This window comes from Papilio polytes, unplaced genomic scaffold (assembly GCF_000836215.1).
Source record: "Papilio polytes unplaced genomic scaffold, Ppol_1.0 DF823731.1, whole genome shotgun sequence".
Classification (NCBI taxonomy): domain Eukaryota; kingdom Metazoa; phylum Arthropoda; class Insecta; order Lepidoptera; family Papilionidae; genus Papilio; species Papilio polytes.
Window position 1 is genome coordinate 1,026,182 of NW_013525473.1, and position 24,770 is coordinate 1,050,951.

General features: G+C 33.5%; 4 protein-coding genes across 5 annotated transcripts in view; 3 read left to right on the plus strand and 1 right to left on the minus strand.

The window, feature by feature from the left end:
• LOC106103658 overlaps positions 1-8,470 on the plus strand; it is an 83,017-nt gene extending 74,547 nt beyond the window's left edge. Inside the window, exons 4-8 of one of the 2 annotated variants that reach the window (XM_013283469.1) lie at positions 212-414; positions 558-761; positions 1,223-3,792; positions 5,770-5,823; positions 6,580-8,470. In XM_013283469.1, coding sequence (XP_013138923.1) covers positions 212-414; positions 558-761; positions 1,223-3,792; positions 5,770-5,823; positions 6,580-8,099 — 4,551 coding nt within the window. In that variant the 3' untranslated portion in view covers positions 8,100-8,470. The remainder of the gene's footprint in view (positions 1-211; positions 415-557; positions 762-1,222; positions 3,793-5,769; positions 5,824-6,579) is intronic. The other variant, XM_013283470.1, reaches the window with a different exon arrangement.
• Positions 8,471-9,584: 1,114 nt separating this feature from the next.
• Positions 9,585-10,635, minus strand: LOC106103733 (U1 small nuclear ribonucleoprotein C). Its single transcript, XM_013283578.1, has one exon. It carries the CDS (start codon positions 10,555-10,557, stop codon positions 10,063-10,065), a length of 495 nt encoding a protein of 164 aa, XP_013139032.1. The 5' UTR covers positions 10,558-10,635; the 3' UTR covers positions 9,585-10,062.
• Positions 10,636-10,764: 129 nt separating this feature from the next.
• Positions 10,765-17,418, plus strand: LOC106103732 (CTP synthase). The gene is made up of 10 exons (XM_013283577.1): positions 10,765-11,089; positions 11,183-11,353; positions 11,448-11,665; positions 11,918-12,082; positions 13,152-13,273; positions 14,313-14,567; positions 14,849-15,141; positions 15,565-15,793; positions 16,060-16,148; positions 16,461-17,418. Exons 1-10 carry the CDS (start codon positions 10,915-10,917, stop codon positions 16,547-16,549), a joined length of 1,806 nt encoding a protein of 601 aa, XP_013139031.1. The 5' UTR covers positions 10,765-10,914; the 3' UTR covers positions 16,550-17,418.
• Positions 17,419-18,297: 879 nt separating this feature from the next.
• LOC106103455 (vacuolar protein sorting-associated protein 13C) overlaps positions 18,298-24,770 on the plus strand; it is a 35,812-nt gene continuing 29,339 nt past the window's right edge. Inside the window, exons 1-9 of the mRNA XM_013283234.1 lie at positions 18,298-18,653; positions 18,724-18,810; positions 21,311-21,508; positions 22,261-22,484; positions 23,045-23,183; positions 23,258-23,456; positions 23,952-24,237; positions 24,357-24,471; positions 24,696-24,768. Of these exons, the coding sequence (XP_013138688.1) occupies positions 18,554-18,653; positions 18,724-18,810; positions 21,311-21,508; positions 22,261-22,484; positions 23,045-23,183; positions 23,258-23,456; positions 23,952-24,237; positions 24,357-24,471; positions 24,696-24,768 (1,421 nt within the window). The 5' untranslated portion in view covers positions 18,298-18,553. The remainder of the gene's footprint in view (positions 18,654-18,723; positions 18,811-21,310; positions 21,509-22,260; positions 22,485-23,044; positions 23,184-23,257; positions 23,457-23,951; positions 24,238-24,356; positions 24,472-24,695; positions 24,769-24,770) is intronic.

The following is a 24,770-nucleotide window of genomic DNA, read 5'->3' on the forward strand; positions in this document are numbered from 1 at the left end:
TATAGAAACTATGTTATTAATAATTTAATAATTAATAAACTGTTCATAATTAAGCGATCGTCTAAGAGTAAGACATACATAACGCTTTGCTGCTTTTATTTTCATATTTTTCTATAGCATACATTTTATGTAAATCAACAATTTGATAGTTTCATAACAGTCAAATAAAACAACTGCAACCTTTTTTTAACATGAAATGTGCAATTTTCAGCCAACGGTTGTAGAACAGCTTCGGAAATGGACGTCGAAGGAAGCTATTGGTGATGTCACAGCACTGCCGGATGCATCTATGCGCATAGCAAATGGCGTCACGCTTACACCTGACGAGTTGTCCGAATGGGGTTCAGGTGACGACGAGCCCATAGACCACAGACTGCCAAGTCCAGAGGAACAGCTTAGAGTCATCGCTTCTAAGTAAGTGAATTCCTCCCAGAAAAATAAATTTCAATTGTCATTAGCTTTCATCTCGACTATAGATTAGTTACAAACGCATCCTGACTATTGTATTATTATTACCTTTGCTGTGATCTTAACAGATTTTTTAAAATAACTTTCAGATTCCCTCCACAAGTCATAGCGATAGACACATCGGGTAAATTCTTCGACAGAATGTGCACCTCGCGTAAGTCGCTACACATAGAGACCGGGCCTGGAGAAACCGATACGGTTAAGCGACGCACCCGCACGAGGAAACCACGGGGTAAAAGACGAAACACCATATCCGGCACAGATCAGAAAGAGCTTAGAGAGGCTATCGCTGGGTAAGCTTTTAGTTTGCACCGTACACAAGAGGTTACATTACATGTCCAAAATGTAATTATATTATTACCAGTAAAATATAAGAAAACACATATAATGTAATCTCATCGTTTCAATTAACGACTATAACCCATAAAGCACAGTACAGTTTGGAGCCTAAATGCTCAGTTAAAATCTTTGGCACAGTTTAACATCTTGATAATAATTTCGTGCTTCTGTGAATACATTTCTTTTCCTGGTTGTCATTGTTCCTTAACGTATGATTAACAAAGTAAATAAACAAAACAAAGACAATCAATGTTGCACTTGTACACTAATAGTGTCATTTGTTCATTAGCTTTTATGATTAATGATTTCTTTAGAAGATTCCACTGTTACAGGACGAAGTGGCTTCTTTTAAACTGTTATCTCTAGATATGCCTTAGCGTGTGACTAATGCTTTGCTTGGTTTGTTTTATCATAGTGATACTACAAATGCTGCGGCTTCTGAAGAAACTGAGGAAACCAACACAGTCATCAGATCACGATCAAGTGATTTGCTGAAGAAAAGCCCCATTGATCCTATTATGAAGAAAGGACACTTTAATAGTTTGAAACAATGGGGTAAAAACAGACTGAAATTAATTGGAAGATCACCGAGTGCCAGCAGAGATAACTTCAAAGAAACAAGTAAAAATGAAAAAACTGTAGATACAAAATCTCCGCCGCGAGTAGAAAATGCCGAAACGCAAGAAACAGTTACGATGAGAAAGAAACGTCAGGGCGATGAAGATAGAAGGACACATCAAAGATGTGCCTCGTATTCATCCTCAGAAAAGAGTATAGGAGTACCAACTAGCGTCCAAACTACGGCAACTATCAACAACGGTGTTAAATTAAGAGGGACGTCGACACAAAGACGCTTAAGACGAAGTGGAACCGGAAAAGATGAACCACATTCATCGAGCGGTAATTGGTCAGCCAGTTCTGAATCGGGAAGAACAAGTATAGGATCAGAAATAACAACTACCACAGTACCACCTAAAAGCACGACCTCTGCTGGTACATCGAATAATTCCCTTAATTTGCATCATGGACCACCAAGTTCCATCATAAGTCGAAGGAGATTCCCCAATAATTCTGGTTCTGGGAGTGTTACTAGTGAAGGCACTCTAACTCCCGATATTATACACGATTTACATGAAGACTTAGAAACAAGTTCAGAGTTTTCTTGCGATACAGAAGGCTACTATACATCGTTCCACATGGATTCTGGTTTAAAAACTTTGAAGGAAGAAGAAGTATCTCCCAGCACTCCGCTACATACTAGCACAGCTTTATCTAGCTCGTCAAATAGTCAAAATTTAACCGCAGAAAACGAATATGAATTATTTGGTAAAGGATCTACAAGTACAACCACTAGCTCAGCAGGTACTGTTTGCACGACTTTGATGGCTGCAGGAAGCGATCGTTCACTAGTAATAGGACCAACAGTCCCAGAGAGAAAAAGTTCTTTAACCATAATGAATAGAAACCGAGGCAACAATATACATAGTGCAAATGCTAGTTTAGATAGAACCGCAAATTCTTCGTTTTCTAAATCTCCTTTTAGCAGTTTACGATATAACCCAGTTAGACCATATACGGACAAAAAAGGAAATAACCATTCCTCCCCAGAAATAAGAGATATACCGACCTCTGCTATTACTATTACTCGAAGTATCGGAAATCAGAGGAGTATAACGGCTGTCGCTGAAATACATACTGAAACCGATCTCGAAAGTGCAAAGAAAAGTACAGGCACTAGTTCACCAGACTCAGGGCATAACACCTCTAGTTCACCTATTGAAGATTCGGTCTCCAGCGCGCACGGTAAGAATAGCCTCTCGGAACAAGATTATTCGGAATCATCTGATCTTGAAGGCACTGACAGAATTGAGCGAATAAGATACAAAACAACAATTAACAGTTCTAGAATTCCGTCAATGTGTGTTATCACTCCAACCAATTCAGATGACGAAAGTGAAAATAGTAAGGACTCAGGATCTAGTAAAAAATTAGAATCGGAAAAAACAGCTGAGACCATCGTTAAATCGGGAAGTCGACCAAAACTTGATTTACCACCGATTGACGACAAGCCCAAGGAAAATAAGAATTGCGTGGAGTCAATAAAACCGACTATTAAGTATCAAAATCTTCCTAAACCTGCTCGACAACCATTTAACAATCTTATGTGCAAGTTAAAAGGAGTGCTCCCTCATAAGTTATCAAACAAAAAATCCCCCGTGGCCAAAGAAGTAGAACATTTGTATGATACTGGTGATTATGTGACCATAGCGGATGTTAAAAATAATAATCAAAAAATATGTATCAACGGAGGCAATTACGGAAATAATGACATTGTAAGGAAAAATTTGCAGACTGTACTATCAGGAAAACTCCCAGAAACCGAATATGTATCACTCAACGAACTACCGAATTGTTTAAATGAAAATAAAGATTTTGAAGCCGGATTTGAAGAAAAACCATCTGCTGCGTTGGATGAGATACAAAGAAAAGGTGCTAAAGTAACACTCGACTCTCATGGTCAAGTCATTTATTTGTCGGATACGTTAAAACGTAGGAAAGGCGCCCATACTACATTTGAACCGGGTCCTTTTGTTCAGGAAATTTGTCCGACAACTTTGACGATACAACGAGAGAAAGCAGACGTTGTACAAATAACAGATGAAACTGATTTTCCCTATGAACCTCCTCCGCCATCGAGCAAGCCTACGTCCCCACAATTAGGTAAAATGATAATCAAAGCGCCTACAGACCGACACGGCCAAATCACTACTGAATTTGTCACTTTACCGACACCTAAACCGAGCACCATTATAACTGCGACCCCAGTTACTGAAACTCCTGTTACCGATCCGCAACCAGTTAAAGTATCCAGTAGTAATCCAGAACCACCGCGAGTAGTTGAAGCTCTAACCAGAACTGGGGCGTACGTAAACATACATGATGCAGAGGGTGTCAGCTTGTCTCCGACGAAAGATGATACAGCAGGTAAGAATCATATTTGCTCAAAACCCCAAAGTCCTAAATCTACAAGGGAGCCTAAACCAGCAACTGATGACTTAAATTCAAATGCTGACATTATTCCTTTTGTACCCAACTTCCAAACCCCGGGCATGTTAAAAAATAAATGTCAACAAGAGTTCAATATATTAGGCAGCAGTAAAGTAGCCGAAGTAATGAGAATGTTTACAGGTAGAAATGCAAATGAAACTAACGGGGATCCGATCAGCACTAGTATCGATGTAACTAAATCACACACTAACAAGGTAAAGCGCAGCGATAGTTATAAACTAGCAAATTCACCGCTTATGCCAATAAAAAAGCTACTCAAATTAGATAGCTTTGGCAATGGAGCGAAAAAAGTTAACTCGTTTGAAATGATCCAAGCTGAAATTGCAGCGGATCTTTTGCGAGAAGAAATTAATTATCCCTCAACAGTATCTCCGAAACTCGGTCAAAAGAATATTTTCGAGAACTTGAGTACGTGTGAATGTATTGATAACGATTCTTTTCCCGTTAGAAGTTTCGAGTCTCAATTATCCGCTCTAACATTGAGCCCTTTGACGACGCCATTGCCGAAAAGACAATCTATTGCATTTGTACCTAATACGAGGGATTCTGCTATAGACATGTTAACCGCTATCTTAGATTCTAGCCCCGATGACATTTGCATTCTGCACTCACCTCCTTCCTATACATCATCCAGTAGCAAAGTAACTATCCCTGTAGATGGCTCGAAGCACAGAGCTCGTATTCTATCAATTTCTGAATCTGAATATGGCACTGAGATTTGGTAAATATAAAAAATTCAATTTTATGTTACTTAACATATCCGATTTTTTCTGTTACCTAAATATTGTACCTTTTCGCAAGTCTAATACGCTTATATGTAGATTAATAAAAGAATTGTAAAATGTTTTAATCTAATATTTTTATATTACAAATGTACTTTATTAAATTGTTAAGTTTTAGTCATATAACGAAATGGAAGAAATCCGTCCAATATGAATATTCAATCGCGTCTTCCTATTTATTTCTTTCAAATTATTTGTCTCTGTGATAATTATTGACCAGTTCATTGCTATCTGTTTTGTTTATTAGGATTTATGAATTTTAGATTTTACCCTTTTAGTTATTTTGCCGTTAAATGCCATTTAAATAGAATCAATTTTATTTAGGTACGTTCTGTTTGTGAATTAAATATTGCATGGTGGCTTATATCGCCGCAGTGTGCACAGCTTACGACAGACGTTCTTCGTGTGTAAGTGCATGGTGTTACTCTGTATGACTTTTGTGTTTTGTAAATAATAATAGATTTATTGTGAACTTATTGCACTTATTTCATTTGTCACTCCTTCGTGTCTCACCCCCACCTCACTATCACCTTGCACACAGCTTCAAAAAATTTGTTATGACCGAATGGTTCTGTTATAAAAAGTAAAAAAAAAATGCTGATTTCTACCACAATAAATATTTATAACAGATCTCGTTCTACAGTCTAAAAATAATAAAAAGGCACATTATAATTATTACTTTAACTTACGGATGTGTACATAAAGAATTTTTAAGATGACAAAAGATTAACAATAAAACAATTAACTGGTTACATCCGAAACACACAGGCACTATAACACAACTAATTTAAATAACTTGGTATCGCTGTATTGGAAAGATAAGACAAAAGTAAAAATCAGACAATGGTTATTCGAGAACGCAACAATAAATAGCCCATAAATTTTGATTTTTTTTATCATATTTATATAAAATCTGAGTTTCCATTATCTAAACACTTGTTTTGCAACAAATCGTTATCATCCGTAAACTAAAAAAATTGACAACGATAATTTTTAAATCAACACAAGTATTACGATAATGGACACAATAGTGAAGTATTGTAGGACATTTATTGTTGCTGTCTACCCCACGGGTTATGTTCAAACACTCATCCTACATCGCTTTGCACAGTGAACGAGATTGCTTCCAATGGTTGCGACTTTGTTAACGCCATCTTCTTCAAAGGTAAAGTTTTTGTTGCTTTCTTGGCATGTCCAATATTCATATGCATGAACATTCTTAGAATTACACTCCTAACATTTTCTTATATTGATTATACTCATAATAGCTTTAGTTAAGTTTTATTTTTATCTCAGCCTGTTAACCGCTACATAAATTATAATTAAGTAATAACTTCTCTTTAAATGCACATATCTAATTGTCTAACCATACAAAGCTTAGTTACGAGTAAATAATGAAAAACTAACATATTTGAGCCCATTAACAGTATTATATCAAACATTTTGGAGATGCGAATTGTTATATCGTACCCATGCACTATTTAAATATATCACCATATTGCCAAATCAAATAAGACCTCAAACATTTTACAAATACGTTATAACAACGTATGCATTAAGAAGCTTGCGGAAATGGTTGTATGTATGTTTCGTACGTATTGTTATGTAGATGCTATTGCAGATTTCAAGATGTAATTAGCAAATTTACTAAAAATATTAAAAACATTTCCTTCCTGAGACAGTCAATTTACAAAAGAGAAAACGTCCTTTTTGTCCACAAACATGAAAACGTTCACTATATTAGATGTCATTATTAACTAGCTATATAACATTTTAAAACATAAAAATAGTTATACATGTACGTCTAAAAGAGCTAATTGCATCTTGTATTTACGAGTATACAGATATATCAAATAAAGGGGTATGTGGAGCCTAATTACTGTGTTTAAATCTAATGTAATCTATATAATTCCATTTCCAGACATTCGACATGCCAGTGCTGACAAACCCGTTTTAACTACAACCAGAAAAACGCAAAACAATGGACCATCAGTTGATCTTAATGCAATAAATCCCACTCTCCATCGGCCCCACACGGCACATCTGCGAGGTCGACATGGAATCATGGATTATGAAAATCCTATTCAAAGAGGCCAACCTAAATATTGGACTCTTCCCAAGAGAATGCCATTTGATCAGAATTTCCAAAGACCCGTTCATGATCAAAGTCGAGGAAGAAACTTTTCTGAGAAAACAACAGTCGCAGATGTACACCTCTTAGCTGATAAGCGGTGCGCAGATACTGAATCAATAAAGATCTCTCCAATAGATCCTAGAAATTCAGGAACGTTTAAATCGTCCACTCCTACTAGTAAAGAAAATACAGTCGATATTAGCACAAAATTGTTGTCACCGGTTAAATCTACTATGACAAATGAAGAATTGTATGCAGTTATCCATAAAAGTAAAAAGAAACTTAATATTAAAGAACCACCTGAGAGGTCAGAGTCACCAGCTTTGTCCACGTTGAGTTTATCGCCAGTGCCTTCGGAGCCATCCTTGTACAGTAAAGGTTCTCAACGTTATCCTGAAACTGGTTATTTAGGCGATCCAAGAAGCAGATGGTCTCTTACTGAGAGACAGATGATTCCCCAAGCCGCCCCGATTTTGTTACCGGGTATACAAAAACAAGAGAGCACATGCGCTGATCGCTTTGGACCGATTCCTCAAACTTCAAGACTTGATTTCAAAAAACTACTCTTACAACACAGTGTAAAACTTAATACATTAAATCCACAAAATAAGTCAACTAAATTATCAGCAGTGGAACAATTAAAACTGTCTAAAGAAAAAACACCCGGCACTCCACCCGGTAACCGATCGCAGATTAACATATTGGATCTCAGCGGATCGCCAAAAACATACAATCATAGAAAAACTATCAAGTCTAACAATCAACCTACGTCACCAGGAAGAACAAGCGCTTTAATAAAAGAACACAAAAATACACAAAAAATATTACTATCACCTAAATCACAATGGCGTTTCTCTAGTCCGAGATCAGATGTACTTTCTACGCCTATACCTGAAGCTAATAACGAGGACGAAACGTCTAACAGCTCCGGTGAAAAACAGGACGCCTCTCCAGTCAGCCCGCCATCTAAAACCATACCAATTGTTACTAATCAACATTTTGGTGCTCGTAGAAATCTTATACCGATTTCAGAAAGGACTCCGGAAGTTGAAAACGATTTCCTCGAATCGATCGATCATGGTGTATTCCCTCTGAACGCCGATCAAAACAAATGCCATGTTCTAACCAGATCAGAGATACTACAAGCGAAGCGGGCAGAATTTTTCAGTACATCGCCTGAATCATCACCTCCTAAATTTACGTCGTTTAAAAGTCCTACATCGTCAGGCCCCGCAGGAACTAAGAGAAGTGAAACGTCACCTGAAAGAGGAAAAACTTCTCCGACAACATTAGAAACGGCTTTATGATGATCCCAATAGTCCGAAAGCCTTAAAGCGGTGCTTTATAAATTGTTTGATAACATCTGTTTTGTAAATATAGCAATGAAATTGATAGAAGCTTTAATCTAGTCTTTCATGCTTTGAATCTTTTTTGAAAGCACGAAATGTTTTTTAAATCCAGTGTTTTTTACCGGAAATGGTAATTCGAGCTCAAAATTTTACTGTTTTTTGTCGCTCTAATGGGGCCAATATTTGTTTCTAATATAATAATAATATAATTCGATGGTTACAAATTAGCGAGTAAGTATTTATTGAATAATTAATAGGTTTTACCTATGAATGTAGTGTTTTCAATTTTTCAAAGTTTTTAAGTTATTCGGAAAATAATAAATGTGTTGAATGATGATTTGACTTTTTTATTCTTCATATCCTTTACGTTTATGTTTTCTAGAATATGCGTCGCCAACCTTTGATCTAACTTAGGGATGTGAGGAAGGCCAATGATCAAGGGGGAATGAAATGCCTGACAATTTATTGAATTACATGTGAGAATCTCTGGATAGCGTAGTGGATCCAACAGTCAACACTTTTAAAAATAGACTAGATAAACTTAAAAGTTCCGAGCTATACAACACATGCATCAGCTAACTAGCGGCTATTGTATCACCCAAAATAATAAATTATAATAGTAATATCTATTTATCTATGTGGCCTTTCTCTAATTGGTACCTTGGTGATTCTTGCGAACTCCATCAATAGAAAACTCTCTTATATTACAGGTTGATTAACAACCTGCAGGTTCATAACTACTCTGAGATTTTATTTTGACATTGTGCTTATAATTTTTTCTCCATATTCTATTATTTTAACTGTCAAATCTTGAAATGTCTTATTATTCAAAGTGCCACAAATTAAATCAAGAAGTTTGCTAAGATATTGCATAATTTGCAAATATCACTCATTAAATAATAATATACAAAGATTATTAATAATGCAATTTTAACACTAAGAGAAACCAATGAATGTTGTAGCTTGTTCAATCAAAATTAGATTTCTCACAATTGTACTGAATACAGCTAACTTGATTAACGAGGTGTCTTCACCACCATTGGGTATAACGCATTCTCTTATTGCTCCTGTTACCATATTTACTACATACATTTTCCTCAGCATCTTTGTGTTTGGAGCAATACGGAACAAATATGCGTCTCGTTTTCTACAAATGTATGGATTGGTTGCTTGTTGTACACTACAAATATCATTATCAATTGCAGTATTCAATGGTTTTAAGTTAGTAAGGAAAACAAGACGTGCTCCGTTGGTGCTAAGCGGCTTGTTACCGATTATTTCAATATGTCTCCTGCTTTCGGACCTTGTGATGACAGCATTATACAATAGAAACAGAACTTTAGTACCTCCACCATCCAGTTCTGTAGCTGAATAGTGTAATGTGATAGTTTTTATACCATTGTTTTTTTAATGTTTTTTTTTATAATAAATGATGTACTGACATATTAAAACAGTAATTTATTGAAATTCCTTTATTTTACAAAATTATCTTATGTAGCAACTTACAAAAAGAGGATGTGTGCCTTAGAATAGGATTTGAAGTTCCCTTTTGTAAACTAGTTCGTTATTTAGGAAAATCTCAAGTTACTTCTCGTAAATACTATACATATACATATTTTTTTATAAATGTGTGTAAGCAAACATTATTGAGACCTATTGATGACTTTAAAACTTGCACAAGTAACAACTCCAGTTGCTGTTATATGTTGCATTTATGCAAGAACCTTAGGACATGCTATATCTCAAATTCTCTCTTAAAACGTGTTTTAAACATTACAACAATCTTTATGGATATTCATTAAAATTATGTATATTTAATATATTATTTACATCTGTAAGTAATATAACCTCAAACACACAACACCTCAAGTTTTCTAAATAACATGGTCTATAATGTTCATTTAGAATTGTCCACTTTGCACTATTTATTCATTGGTGGTCCATTCATTAATGGTGGTCGCATTTGACCCATCGGTCCCATTGGTCCCATAGGTCCCATCAAAGGACCCATCATAGGTGGCCGCATACCCATCATAGGCGGCATTGGTCCGTGTGGTCCCATCATCATTGGAGGAGCCATAGGTCCGCCTGGACCCATTCCTGGAGGTGGTAACATCCCTGGAGGTCCACCAGGCGTAGGAACTGGTGGCCTAGGTCCTCCTTGTGCCATAACAGAAGGATCCCATGGAGGAGGTATGGCTGCGCCTTTGTTACCAAATGGATTCTGAGCAATTTTACCAGCTTTGAACGCGGCTGTCGTAGCATCAATAAGATGTTGTGCTTGTTCTTCCATCCATTTCTGGTAATAGAATTTTACGTTATCTTTGTGTTTTCTCCCTGTGCAATGGGTTTTTCTGACGCTAGGTGAATCGTGCGTCAAGTAAGTATCGCAATAATCACAATAGTATTTAGGCATTTTTCTTAAAATTCACAACAAAACCTTTATTCGTAAAGAAAGCACTTTGACAATTGTCAAATTGACAAAGACCAGAGAGAAGATGCAGGAGCGAATCATGTCAAGGAATAGTTATATAAATAGTACGTAGGTATAACATATCATACTATTGGATGGTGAATCGAGTTACGAGAAAACCGATGTTGGTAATGGCTGGCAACACTAAAAACTAAAACCTGGCGCGCAGTGTGAGTTTGACGCAGCAGGCACATGTGTGATTGGTTCTACTTAATTTTCTATAACGATTCTATTTCACACATAGAATTGAATTTAAGAAAAAATTCTGTAACGATGCTAGTAGAAGAAATTTAATCCAAAATGCCGGACATGAAATACATTTTAGTAACTGGCGGTGTCATCAGCGGTGTAGGGAAAGGTGTCATCGCAAGTTCTTTCGGGACAATTTTAAAGAGCTGTGGTATTGATGTTACGTCTATAAAAATCGACCCATATATTAATATTGATGCTGGTACCTTCTCTCCATATGAACATGGTAAGCTTTATTTAATTAAATTGCAAAACAAATACACCGCGTGGTAACCATAGTAAGTGCGACAACATAACACGTTCTATTTTTATTTTCTAGGTGAAGTTTACGTGCTTGATGACGGAGGTGAGGTGGACCTTGATCTTGGCAACTACGAGCGTTTCTTGGATATCACACTGCATCGGGACAATAATATCACGACTGGGAAGATTTACCAACAGGTCATTGAACGTGAAAGGCGTGGGGACTATCTTGGAAAGACTGTTCAAGGTAAACATCGCTCTGTCAGATTATTAGTTACATATTAAATATACACATTTATCCCTTGATAGAAAGAGAATTATTATCTCTCTATTGTCAACAGTGATTCCCCACATAACGGATGCTATTCAAGAATGGGTGCAAAGAGTGGCTCATATTCCTGTTACACCAGACAATTCCGCGCCTAAGGTGTGCATTATTGAGTTGGGAGGAACAATAGGTGATATTGAAGGAATGTCATTTGTTGAAGCATTTAGACAATTCCAATTTAGAGTAAAAAGAGAAAATTTCTGCTGTGCTCATGTCTCTTTGGTGCCGATGGTAAGTAGTATTTTATTAATATACTTAATTTGTTAAAAATAATAGCTGTGTAACTATGTCCAGGTGAAAAAAAATGCTGTTCAGGTGTTAAACTTTCACATTTATGAAACCGGTAAAATTTGGCTTTTTTGCTACCTTTATCCTATACTAATTCCATATGCAATATTTCAAAAAAAAACAACAATTTGCCACATACATTTTACCTACTTGTGATACCTTGAATTATTAATATAAATTGTGGATTCTTTACAGCCAAAATCAACAGGTGAACCAAAAACAAAACCTACACAATCCTCAGTCAGAGAACTTAGAGGACTTGGCTTATCGCCTGATTTGATTCTATGCCGTTCTGAAATACCTATCAATCACACAGTCAAAGAAAAGATTTCCAATTTCTGTCATGTCGGACCTGAACAGGTGAGTTTATTCCATCTTTTAAAACTTTAAAGTAATCTAGGTTAATGTGTATTACCATTATTATGTTTGTTAGTCTTTAAGAATGATCCTTGTTTAGATTCATTATCATCTCCCGTAGGTTCGATGAACACCGGGTTTTCATTTAATTTCGAGTATCGAAAACCTTTACCTTGTTGTTTTGGCTTACTTATTTTTGCGGTCGGCCGCCTGCCTGCCGCCAATCCTTGTTTAGATTATGCAAAGTTTTATTTATGCCAAGAATTGAAGAAAAGTGGTATTTTATTTATAAATTTAACCAGCCATTTGAAAAGAGAATGAAATTAAGTTTTTTAATATTTAATTTAACTAAAGAAGTAAATTTTGAGTTCCATTTAATTTATTTTTAACAGATCTCTGAAAAGGAAAATATCTGTTCACATGTATGTACAATTCATAAGTAAAGAAAACTACTAAGAAAACTAATTAAATATGCTTCTATGTTATTATTAGTTTTGGCTTTGGCTTGTAGCTTGTATAAAAAAAAAATATTAAAATAAATAGATTTATTACAGAATTAGATTTTGAATAGTTTTTTTATCTATTTCAATATGGAACCCTTTTATTAGATGGGTTTAAATCTTATTTAATCTGTAGTTAATTATGCTTTTTGTAAAATTACTGTAACTTGTATTGCATTCTACATTTATTATGAAACAATTAGCTATACAACAAAAATATAATGCTTTGAAACTTGTACAACAATTGTTATATATATTGGTTTGCAAATCAATGCAACAATACATCATGTTATGATGTGGTATATAAACAATATTATTATATATTCAACAAATATTTTAAATGTTAAATATTATGAAAGAATATGGCAAATGAGGAATTTGTTTTTTAGAAGTAAAAAATTATAAGTATTAATGATGGCAACAAAAATATAGACAAGAGAATAGGAATCGCATTTTTTCTAAAGACTTTATCAGATCACTAAATTCCTTATATGATGTAGAGAAATATATTTAAATCAAAATTTAATGTAATTTTTTGTTTCTTTATCCTTATTCTAACCATTCTCGATCAGGTTATATGCATACATGATCTGAGTTCAGTATATCATGTACCTTTGCTGATGGAAGCGCAGGGTGTGGTGCAATATCTCAATGAAAGGCTGCAATTGAATATGTCCGTGCCTCGCCCGGGAAGGTAAGATTTTTCCTCCTAGAATAAGAACAATATGCATTCTTTTATGGGGTTTTTAGCAGTTCAAGATGTCAAGTATAAAAAGGCTGATTAGTGATTACTACAAATCTTTTAATACGAGTAATAATGGTAAAAATAATAATGAACTCCTTAGAGAATAAAAATATTTTGAGAGTCTAAAACTAGGTTTCACAACAAAGAAGATGTAGTGACCTTAATTTCATGTCTTAAATGTCTATGATGTCATAGCAAAGTGTAGTATGTTCAATGCATTTAATTACTTTTGCTTCTAGCTCTTTGTAAACATTAAAAAAACGGATTATAAAGTTTATTAGTACTTATTAATTTAATATGATTGATTTCTATTCAGCTGTAAATTATCGTGTGCGGTATTTTTAACACGCACTAACATACGTAATCATGACCTTGTTACAACAATTTTGTTGCGACTTAAACAACGTAACAACTATATTGTGTAGACAACGATCTTTACGTTTGTTTATGTATGGTGAAGTAACATTTTTAGATAAATAAAACATTTCCTAGGTAGATAAGCTACCTCAATTTGAGAGCAATAAATAAATATATTTCTTCCTCATAACAAACAATAATTGTTACTAATGTTATCATTCAGGTCACGTCAATTAAATACTCATTAAAATATAATGCTATTTAAAAAAATAGAGTATGTCTGAATTTGTCGTAGCATTCTGCAAAAATTAAACACAGGTTAATTTATTTAATTGTATTTATTTATTCTAAAGTTACAAAGACCTTGGATATCTATAGTCATCAATAATGAAACTTCCTGATATAAATTGAACATACTATACTACACTAAACTTGTTTTAGCTGATATTTCCTCAAAGAAATATACTTAGCAACTTCGTAAGATCATATAATTACTATAACCATACTCAAATAATACTATATATCTGTCTGTCTTATTTTCTTGGGTAAAAACGAAATAACTAAATGATTTATACTGATTAAAACAGACCAAAAATAATAATGACATTAAGATAAAAGTATTTGTTCACAGATTTATGCAGAAATGGCGTAATCTAGCAAAGAGGGTAGAGAATTTACGTAAAGAAGTAAACATAACTTTAGTAGGAAAGTACACGAAGTTGGAGGATAGCTATGCAAGTGTTACTAAGGCGTTGCAGCACGCCTCTATAGCGGCGGGCTACAGACTTAATCTCACGTACGTAGAAGCCGTTTCTCTGGAGCGCCAGACGAAGATAGACGACCCTGTTAGCTATCATAAGGCTTGGCAGGATCTTTGTAAGTGCGAGTAAGTATTTTTATTTTAATTATGTAATTATTGTAGACTAGCTGTTGCTTGCGATTACGTCCGTGTGAAATTAAAAAAAATAATTTTGAAATCAGTCCAATAGTTTTTAGTGAATCGAATACATACAAAAATACAAATCTTTCCTCTTTATAATACTAGTATATGTATAGCAGTCCAATTACTTACTGATATTTAAATTTGATCTGCTATCAAAGTATGCTTTTTTTTTAATCTGTGTAATAAAATCTAGAGTAGACTAATTTAAATGTATTTTCTTTTAGTGGGGTGATAATTCCTGGTGGATTTGGACAAAGAGGAATGGAGGGAAAGATTGAAGCAGCTCAATGGTGCCGTGAAACCCAGAAACCTATGCTGGGCATCTGCTTAGGTCTACAAGCTGCTGTAATAGAGTTTGCAAGAAATGTCCTCGGTCTGAAGGGAGCTAATAGCACAGAAGTAGATCCCAATTGTGAAGACAAACTGGTCATCGATATGCCGGAACACCATCCCGGGAATCTTGGCGGTACAATGAGATTGGGCAAACGCAAGACATATTTGGAATCTAGTTTAATATGTTAGTATTGATAAAATATAACTTCATTGCAAAATTAATACTATTTAGAGGTTTTTATTAAATTTACAAATGGTAAGACATTTAGGATTTCAGTATTTATACTGGCTATCTGAGATGCTAATTAACAAGATCAAATATCAAGGGACTGTCCCACCAATGGCTGATACTGACTCATATAGTTTTAAAAGACGTCACTGTTAGATAAGGGAACAAAATCCGATATATCCATCACATATTTTACATGTTGGATTATTATCAGACAATTTACAATTTGGTGGGACAAGCTCCTAAAATACTAAAAAGTAAAGTATAAATAGATAATTGGAAATGTAAAATTGACAAAAGCGTATCTCTTTGTCCAGGGTTTCAAATTAGTTTTTTTTAATATATCTACATTATTCATATTAAAAATGTCATTTGCAGCACAATTGTATAAGAAGGATATAATCGAGGAGCGTCACCGGCACCGGTACGAGGTGAACCCGGAGTACATCGAGCGGCTGGAGGCGGGCGGGCTGCGCTTCGTGGGCAAGGACGAGACGCGCACGCGCATGGAAGTCGCGCTCGTCGACCGACACCCCTACTACGTCACCGTGCAGTTCCACCCCGAGTACCTCTCCAGGCCGCTCTCACCCAGCCCACCCTTCATGGGGTAAATATATTTCAATATCGATGGTAATTATGTGGGTAAACAAAAATTACATAATATTTAACTTTAACTTATCCCAGGGTTGTTTTGGACTTTCTTTACATTTATAATTTTTTGTTGTTTCTGGTTTTCTCTATATTTATAGATTGCGTGAAAGAGGGTATTAAATTAAAGGAAATATACTTAAGTAATAATCTTGGGACAATATGTAGCTTCATGTCTAATAAAACTTGGAATTTTTTTATATCGTAAAATGTATTTTTTTACAGTTTAATACTAGCCTCACTAGGAAAGCTGAAATCTTATCTCTCTAAAGGATGCAGGCTCAGTCCCAGGAATCAGTCTGATGTTAGCTCAGGTCAGTATATTGGAATTAATATCAGATATGAATCAAATCAATGTCCTATTTGTATTTAAATTAATTATATGGTTATTATCTTGTCTTTCAAATATAGTGCAAGGAAATAATCATATCTATCTTGTCATCAAATACCAGCTCTTATAAAAATCATCAATATGAATACATTAATCATCATTTACATTTAAATGTTTTTTACAAACTAATTTATTCAAAGAATAACAACAGTTTTAGTACAACTAAAAGCTACTAAAGTACTAACATTGTTATAGGAGTTTATTAGTTATTTGAATAATCATTTTATTGTTTCAGATGAAGAAGATCTTTCAGTGTCGTCTTTAAGTTTAATTGAAGAGAAAACTGTCATTGAAAATGGCAAGCATGTTAATGGTGTTAAGTAAAAATTTTAATTTAAGATAACTTGATAGAACTAAGTGCAAATGTAATTCCACTTGAAATACAGTATCTATGTGTATCTGAAATTATAATTGTTATCTTTTATTATATTTTGACCAGTGTATATTACTTAAAATGTATTTGTGTCAAAACTATATATATTTAATTACCCCAATATATCTTGTAATGTTATAAACCTCTAAAAATATTCCAGCTTCACTTTTTAGCAAAATTGCTATTTTTATATTATATTCTTCAAGAATTATTGTATATCTGTAGTGTGAGTGAGATGAACATATACAAATGACAAAGAAAGAATGTATTTAGTGGTTCTTCGTTTGGCTTACTCGATATCTTTAAAATCTCTCAAATAATAAAAAAAGGTTGTTGCTTAAATGATACCTGTACTGTATGGTATTTACCATTTTTAAATGTAAAATTTGTTATTTTTGATTCTGACAAAAATGTTGAAGAATGAAAGCGATTTATTAATTTAGCATAATACTAGTTAAAATAATTCAATAAAAATGTTATCATATAAAAGTATTGTTTGTGTATAACTCATCCATATTCTGCAAGTGTTGAAAGAGATTCCAGGAATGAATTTTTATGTTTTTCTGTTATGTGGAAATTATTAAATTGAGAATGAGACATGGGTAAGTTGTGTCCTTTACAATAATGTTGCCAGTGAAGTCGCATTTTGTTACTTTTTTTTTATTTTGGAGTATCGAATTATTCTTCGATAATTTTTAAGCACAGTAAAATACATTAATATAAGTCATATACTTTACTGAGCTTATTTGAAATATATTTCAAATGTACCCTTTTATTTTTCATTAAAGATTGATAAACGGCGAACAAATGAACTTATTAAAAAGTGTCAATAAGTTGTGTGCCATTTTTTTTGCCCTATATACCCTATGACACATATGAAGCATCAATTACTTTAGTATGAACGTTAATGCCGTACTTAATAGACGGTTATCATAGTGAAGGCATCCGTGCCTACCTTACAACTGAACTGTCGATTATCGGTTTAGTCAAAATTAGCTGAAAATAACTATAATTTGAATTTACTTATTTATGTGTTCTAATATAGTGATAGCGATTACAGTAATAAAAACTTATTCCAATTTAATTATGTATAACCGTATCAGTAAAACTTACCTTTTAACTTAATACTTTGTATTTGTTTTGGATATCCTATTACTGATTTGATTATAAATCTATTGATCCCTACTTCTATGAGCGTAAGAATTGAAAATAGTTGTACTCGATTTCACTCAATCCATCGCTACTCGATTGCCCAAGTAATCATCCTAATTTAGACAAACTGTAAATCCTTGTTAAGTAAAAAAAAAACACGATTCCTGCATAGGTAAAGAATAGTTGATCAAAGATATTTCTAGTTAAATTCAACCTAATTAAAGAAAAACAGATATAACATCTAGACCTTTTTAGAGATAAGTTAGAGCATTAAGAGAGATGTTAAGACGTCACGAATAATATCGAAACATTGCTTTGCAACGTTGGGATGTACGAGTGTACCACGTTCTATTATTTTTTTTTTTCAGGGCACAGCTGACGAGCGAAGCAAACCTCTGATCAATTTGATTTAAATAATTAATAAACTTTGATTATCTTAAACACAGCTTTCAAAAGCTATTATTAAAATATTCGATGTATCGAAATTTAATCGGAATAAAATATCGATGTAGTGTCAATGGTAAAAATGCAGAGGACATCACTTAATTTCTATTCAAAAACAAATCAAATCTGCGCTGTTCTTAAAATCATCTTCGGCAGTGTATATTTATTTCTTAATCAATTCCTTTTGCCTTCTATGATACGTAGATATGCCAATTTGTTAAAAATCTAGTGTTTTGTTATTTTGGAATAGTTTTTAGTGTATGTGATTTGTGTATATAGGACTCGAAGTTACGTCTTACCATGACATAAGTAATCGCAATATTTTAAAACCTTTAGGTTTATACTATTATTAAACTAAAATGGTGTTTGAATCGATAGTTGTTGATGTCCTTAATAGATTTCTCGGAGACTACGTCGAGAATTTAAACAGGTCTCAGTTAAAGTTAGGAATATGGGGCGGTAAGTTTTTTACTCAAGTGATGTCATGCCACTGTAGGGAAGTTGTTATTTACGACTGGGTCTTTTTCAGGCGACGTAGTGCTAGAAAACTTAATATTGAAGCAAAATGCATTGGAAGAACTCAACATCCCTGTCCAGACAGTTTATGGACATCTAGGTAAGGTTGCTAAATTAAAAATTGTTCGAATTTTATTATATTTCTATTTCTTTCATTCACTACAAAGCAATGTTTTTGAATTGTCGCACAAAGACCTATACCTTTTATACTTACAATTACATAAAGTAAATAGAATAATATAAAATTAACAGTGACAAGAAGTAATAATAATGAAGAAATAACATAGAATATTTTGTATTTTTTTGTAACCATGTTGAGGGTAGTAAAAGATATTTCATGTATTTTGCAGGAACTATGCACCAATAGTCTTGATTTTATCTAATTCTTGTATTTTAAATTTTTACAAAAAACATACTGTTACCTAAAGAAATATCCTACTTTCTTATCAGAATACACCCTCATGATTGACAGTAAATAGAACTTGTGGAGATATTGATACCTCCAAAAACTTATAAACCATAAAAATATGTAGTAAAATAACCATAATTCTTCTGCATCTACACAATTTGTCCTTATTCCGTCCTTTTAAATCTGCTTTGATAACAAGACTAATTTGTATGTATATTTTTGTTAATCCACGGAAACAGTCATTTAATCCAAATTGTTGTTGAAACTTGGATGATGGATGGATCGTGTGAAAGATTATATGCTTAAAAAGCTAGTGGATTTACATATATGGCTAGTAGAAATGAATGGTAGAGCAGCACATACTGTGCTGACCCTCCATAAGGGATAAAGGCATGTTGATGATGATGATGATGAAACTCATCAGTTAAATTACTTCAAATTTGTAGGCTATTAGATAAAAACTATGGTAAAACTTATGTCTAGTCCAAGGAAAATCTATATATTAGGTGGACTGAGGACTTAATCAAATTACTTAATTAACATAAGAATGCCATAATATGACATGTTCTTGTGCCAGTTTTTGTAAATTAATATACTTTCTATTGTGATTATTTTAAAATGTATTACAGTGTTGTATGATCTTTAAGAAATAAATTTTATTATAATCGGTATAAAAGTATGTACACATAAATGTAACTTTCTTTTCCAGACTTTACATACAATTTACACATTTTTCATTTGTTTAAACAAAATAATATTTGTAGAAATTTTCTCATATATATCTACTTAATGCTTTACTGTTTTAATTAAAGAATGTAATATTACTATACAAGATTTAGCTTTATTACCATTCTCTTAACAAGTTAACAAAAAATAATGTATACTTCTATACAATTATAATAAAGTAATTTGTTGCCTAACATGTCGGCAATTACAGCATGATTTCGAGTAATTCTTTTTTTAATAAAAAGCTCTACACTTACGTAACACTTTAAGCTATATATTTTCACGCCATTAAACTTAAGGGGTAAATATTTTGGATAAAAATCCTAATGTGGGAAAGAGACCATAAGTTGCTGCCAACATCAAGGAAGCAAAGTTGCCATAGTAAGGTATGGTATTTTGATATTTGCAATTGAGAATTTGACAAATGTAAATAATAATATAAAGTTTTTATAATTTCATACGGATGAAGCCGACGGGAACAGCTATATTATATAAACATCATCAGCCGTCATATCTGAATCCACTTCTTTTTTAAGCATATTCCTTTTCACAGAATCCATTGATATTTTCTTCAGTCCGCTTCCTTTGTAGCCATCTAAATTCAATCTTAACAGTTTTTGGTTTATGTCTCCATCTGCTTGTCTAAAAAAAAAAAATATTTTATAAACATTGTGAACACATTGTTCCATTGGTTGCATAGTATACTAGTTCTTAAAAAGGTGTACAATTAACATTCAGCACAGAGCATGGTGGTTATAATTTATACACCTATTAATTCATAGTGACATCATGCCCTCAAATCGGCAGTTCAGTTGCGCAATGAGTCACACATATCACGAAGGTCGGCACCGTCTGACCTCAAATGTGATAATAAATCAACACTAATTTCCCACACTATTGTTACGATTGTTAGGTATTTCCACAATCCACAAATGACTTCCTTTAAAATTGAGACGGACGGCCATATTAACGATACTTGTAAATTACTTAAAAACACACAAACTGCGACAACGCAAATATATCGAACGTTCCGTTATGACGACTAGTAAAACACTGAGCGCAGAGACTGCAACTGAACGCCCGAGCCAATCCTTGCTATATATTTTATAAAACTACCCTGCACTATTCCTTCTGTTTCCTATTATTTTCCTAACAATATTGTTGTTGTTTTTTTAAATAAATTTATTGATAAATAGCCCAGATTAACAAATAACTTTTGAGAATACAGAATTCATCAAAAATAGTTAAAAAGCTAACACAATGAATGAACCCTAATTTTTGCTATCAGAGAGAATAATGTTACTAGAATTCAAACCAGTAACTCTAAACTAGCAGGCTGATTAATAAATGGTCTTTTATGAAAAAAAATATTCTACGGTTTAGATCTATTACTTTTATTCATAATATGTAGCATGTAAGTAACTTGAGTTAGTCTTTAGTTATGAATAATTATTTTTACATATAGGAAAACTTGTCCTTAAAATACCATGGAAGAATTTGTACGGCGCTTCAGTAGAAGCGACGATCGAACGACTCTTCTTGATTGTAAATCCATCTGCTGAAATCAAATATGATCCGGAAAAAGAAGAGAAGATGGCGTTAGCGTCGAAGCAAGCGGAGTTGGCGAGAGTTGAAGAAGCCAAGAAGAAAGAAGCACAAAAAGGTATTATAACTTTCATATAACTTTGCAGCTCTTAACTTCATAGAAGTTACTGCACAGAATACAATTTTTGGTGTAGCCCCAGGAAGACAGGGTTTTTTTGCAATGTTTCGACGGCCTAGGCCAGAAAGATATTTGAGTAGCGCAATAAAAATATACATAATGTTTGTTTGTTAAAGAAAACACCATGTTTAGTAATAGCTCTGCGTACTATAGTAAATTTTGAGTGTACCAAATATTTTACTAAATATAACGTTATCATAAAACTTATTAAGTTTCCTTCCTTTTATCATATACAATTTTTGAACATTAATTTAATAATACTATTATTCTATTGTTTTTGTTCTGATAAGATTATAGTGCCTTTAAACATAATACAGAATGGTATTGCATATCAAAGCCATTTCTCTTATCAAGTTCGCTATAAATGGATGTCTGTTAAGTGCATTTAATGTTTGTCAATATCTGATAATCATATATAGGTGAATATTGGTCTTTTAACTGCACTTATGAATATAGTCATGTCTTATGTCCCTGATTTAATAATTATTAGTATTTATTTTACATTGGAATGTAAATAAGTTAATGAATTTTGCACAAAATTAAGCCTTTACTACTAAGACACTTCCATTTGTTTCAAAAATTTAATATACAGTAAAGTGATGTTGAGATACAAGTGTGCTATAAATCTGTGATAAAGATTAACGTTAAACATAATCATATTTTCATAGTTAACGTAATAAATCTTTCCGTAGATCAGAACAAACTAGATGAGACCTTCGTTGAGAAGTTGGTTACACAGATAATCAAGAATGTGCAATTGAAAATAACTGATATTCACATAAGATACGAGGACAGTATAACGAATCCCAAAGCACCCTTTTCTTTTGGAATCACGTTACATAACTTGTCTGTACATACTACTGACGAAAACTGGAAGCAAGCAGTTATTCAAGAAGCTGTCACCAAAATATTTAAGGTAACAATATTCAACTCTTGTACTTCTTTCCATACTTTTTTAAAAAGAGCATGATAAGGGATTATTATTCAGATCTGGGGATGAAAAATGTTGCTAATTATCGTTTTCACTGACATTCTATCCTTTGCACGTTTAAAGTAGTCGAAAAATTATGTCAGGAAAATATATGATGAGGTTATCAAGATTATTCTCTTATTTTATTAACATGTTTTTCTTAGGATTGCCTTAGAAAAAGATTCTTATTTAATGTAAGAAAGAGGTTGTAGTATCAACGTAATATTTTTTATGGATTCATGAAACATAGTTTGAAAGTAATAGCTATAAAAACCGATGCCAACAATAATAAAATTGTCGAATGTATCTGGAAATGAGATCTAGTGTCCTAGATTTCGCGTATACAATACGCACATACAAAGTATAGTGTATGTGAACGATAATATAATGTTATGTGTTTACGAAACCAATTTTTATAATACCCGTCTTACGTAATGTTTTCAAAAGAGAAACTTTGTATAAAATTGCTTTAACAAAAACATAATCTGTTACGTATTTATTGTTAGATATTGGATTTGGAAGGATTAGCTATTTATTGGAATCCAGCCACAGAGTTGTATTCAAAGTCCGAAGCGCAAGATATTAAGGTCAGGCTACAGAATGAGATCGCAACGAAATCATCACAACCTTCATCTTATAAATACGGTAAGGTATGCTTTAATGAAGTCTTGAGTTTAAGAAAGGCTGAAGTATAAAATTAATTATTCATGATATTTCAGCATTGGGACCAATTAACGCCACGGCCAAGTTAAAATTAAATCCCAAGCCGGAGGGCGACACACCAAAGTTCAGCATACCTAAGGTGATACTGAGCCTTCACATGGAACAGTTGTCCGTCAGCCTCACCAAGGATCAGTACCAAGATATGATGCTTCTTGCCGACTCTATGGACAGGATGAGCAAGGGAGCCCCCTACAGGTTTGTTATTAAAGCATATAAACTCTTTTACCACTAAGCGATCTATGAATAACCAGTATTTTGTATATCAGTTGTAATGCTGCAAGTGGAAGTAGAATATAACTGCTATAGATATAAAGTTCTTGTATAGTTCAATGCTTTGTGAAAAATGGTCTATCTTAAACTTCTTTAATAAAAATATATTTTTACCCAACTTAAACTATACTAAAACTTTTTCTATATTATACCAAAGATAATAGACATTGTTTAGTTAAACACCTTTTAACCCTTTGACTGTCACTGATTGATGTTGTGACATAAATATGGTTTTGTTTCACCAAAAATTTTCGATACACTACTTTCGGTATCAGTGTTCTGTTATTTATTGATCACAATTTGCAAGCGTACATGTAATAGTTTCAATAACCATAACTTTAAAAAAATTACACCGCCCCTTAATTACAACCTAAAATGTATTTAAAACCGAAGATTTTACCATAAAGCCCCTTTGTTTAGAAAATACCGTCCCGATGTAAGGAGTTACAAGAATCATTACAAGCAATGGTGGCATTTCGCGTACACTTGTATATTAGAAGACGAGGTGAGACGTCGTCGTAGGAACTGGGAGTGGACGCACATGTTGAACCATCGCCGGCTCTGCAAGGACTATGCCAGCGCGTACCAGTGCAAACTTACCAATAAGGGGAAAGTCTCCACTGAACAGAATAACATCATCTGCCAAGCTGAGAAATCACTAGATCTACTCAACTTGGTAGTCATCAGACAGAGGATAGAAATGGAAGTTAGTATAAATCCATAAATAGCATTATTTATTGCGTAACTTATTGTACTCAAAGTCTTTAATTGGTAACTACAGTTACTATAACACTATTAAATATATTGATTTTATCGAATTTCTAGGTGGAAAGATTAGGTAAACTGGAAGAAGAAGCACGTAAATCTCGTGGCTGGTTTGGCGGCTGGTGGTCGAGAGGCAGTTCCAAGGATGAAGAACTTACTGAAGGAACAGCTATAAGTAAATATATGATTTGTTTCTTTAGATTTTACTAGGGAATCGTAACTAGATCTGAATTAAATCATTCAATAAAAATTGAAATAGCACGTAAATTAAAAAAAGGCTTAATTAACTTGGAGACACTAAATATCCGTAAAATTAAGTCCATAGTATCTGATTCCCTATCTGGGTTACTGGTATAACTTTGCTTGCGAGGACTTTTTAAGTAATACGTCGTTTCTCAGTGAAACAGTTCGAGAAGGCGATGACTGTTGATGAGAAGGAAAAGCTGTTCCGCGCGATCGACTACCAGGAGAACA

Excerpts from the sequence above, each read along its gene's own strand:
- LOC106103732 (XM_013283577.1), top strand. The coding sequence starts at position 10,915 with ATGCCGGACATGAAATACATTTTAGTAACTGGCGGTGTCATCAGCGGT. Across the intron at positions 12,083-13,151 it reads GTCATGTCGGACCTGAACAG|GTTATATGCATACATGATCT; the intron begins GTGAGTTTATTC and ends ATTCTCGATCAG. Across the intron at positions 15,794-16,059 it reads CCCAGCCCACCCTTCATGGG|TTTAATACTAGCCTCACTAG; the intron begins GTAAATATATTT and ends ATTTTTTTACAG.
- LOC106103733 (XM_013283578.1), bottom strand. The coding sequence starts at position 10,557 with ATGCCTAAATACTATTGTGATTATTGCGATACTTACTTGACGCACGAT.